At 60.8% G+C, this 686-nt stretch overlaps 1 protein-coding gene across 1 annotated transcript in view; it reads right to left on the bottom strand.

Annotated features, from left to right (window-relative positions):
* Nucleotides 1-447: 447 nt before the first annotated feature.
* Nucleotides 448-686, bottom strand: part of MUL1 (mitochondrial E3 ubiquitin protein ligase 1) — a gene marked incomplete at its 5' end in the record, with an annotated part of 1675 nt that continues 1436 nt past the window's right edge. Inside the window, one exon of the mRNA XM_010140038.1 lies at nucleotides 448-678. Coding sequence (XP_010138340.1) covers nucleotides 448-678 — 231 coding nt within the window. The remainder of the gene's footprint in view (nucleotides 679-686) is intronic.

Raw genomic sequence — 686 nt, 5'->3', positions numbered from 1 at the left:
CCCCCGCTGTCACACCCCAGCAGATCAGCCGCCGCGCTCTCCCCTCCCTGTCCCCGCATCCCCAAATCGCCTGGGACCACACAGACCCCCGCAGGAGCTCTCCAGAGCCCACCCTGCTCCCTCAGTCCCTGCAACGCCGCAGCCTCTGAGAAGCCTTAATATATCTTGTATTTTTCTTTCCCCACAACATTTTTAGGAATTATTGCAGCAAACCACAAGAGTCCGACTCAGCGGGAAGCTGCGTCTCCCAGCCGAGCACCGCGTCCTCCTGAAACCTTCTGGCAAGCCCCGATCAGCCGCACCGACATCTTTTAAGCCCCGATGGAAGCGCCCTGCTCACTCAAGCTCCCTCCCCTTCCCCCAAATCAACCACCCAAGCAGTGAGGCGAGAAAACCCCTTGGTGAGAGGCAGTTCTCATGCTAGAATTCCCCCTCCCAGCCACAGAATTAACTGTTGTAGAGGGGAACCACCCTGGAGATGCTCTGCCTGCACATCGGGCACTTCTTGGGCTCGGGCAGCGCCTGGTAGCACTCGCTGCAGGAGCAAACGTGCCCGCACTCGAGGAAGACGCAGGATTTGGGGGCGCTCAGGCAGACGACGCAGGCGTTTTTGAGCGTCTCGCTGCCCTCGGCGCTGGTTTCGTGCAGCAGGCGCTCCTGGGCCTGCCGGAACTCGTCCTGCATCC

This window comes from Buceros rhinoceros, unplaced genomic scaffold (assembly GCF_000710305.1).
Source record: "Buceros rhinoceros silvestris isolate BGI_N320 unplaced genomic scaffold, ASM71030v1 scaffold45827, whole genome shotgun sequence".
In the NCBI taxonomy this organism is placed as follows: Eukaryota; Metazoa; Chordata; class Aves; order Bucerotiformes; family Bucerotidae; genus Buceros; species Buceros rhinoceros.
This window is presented reverse-complemented; position numbering and strand designations above follow the sequence as displayed.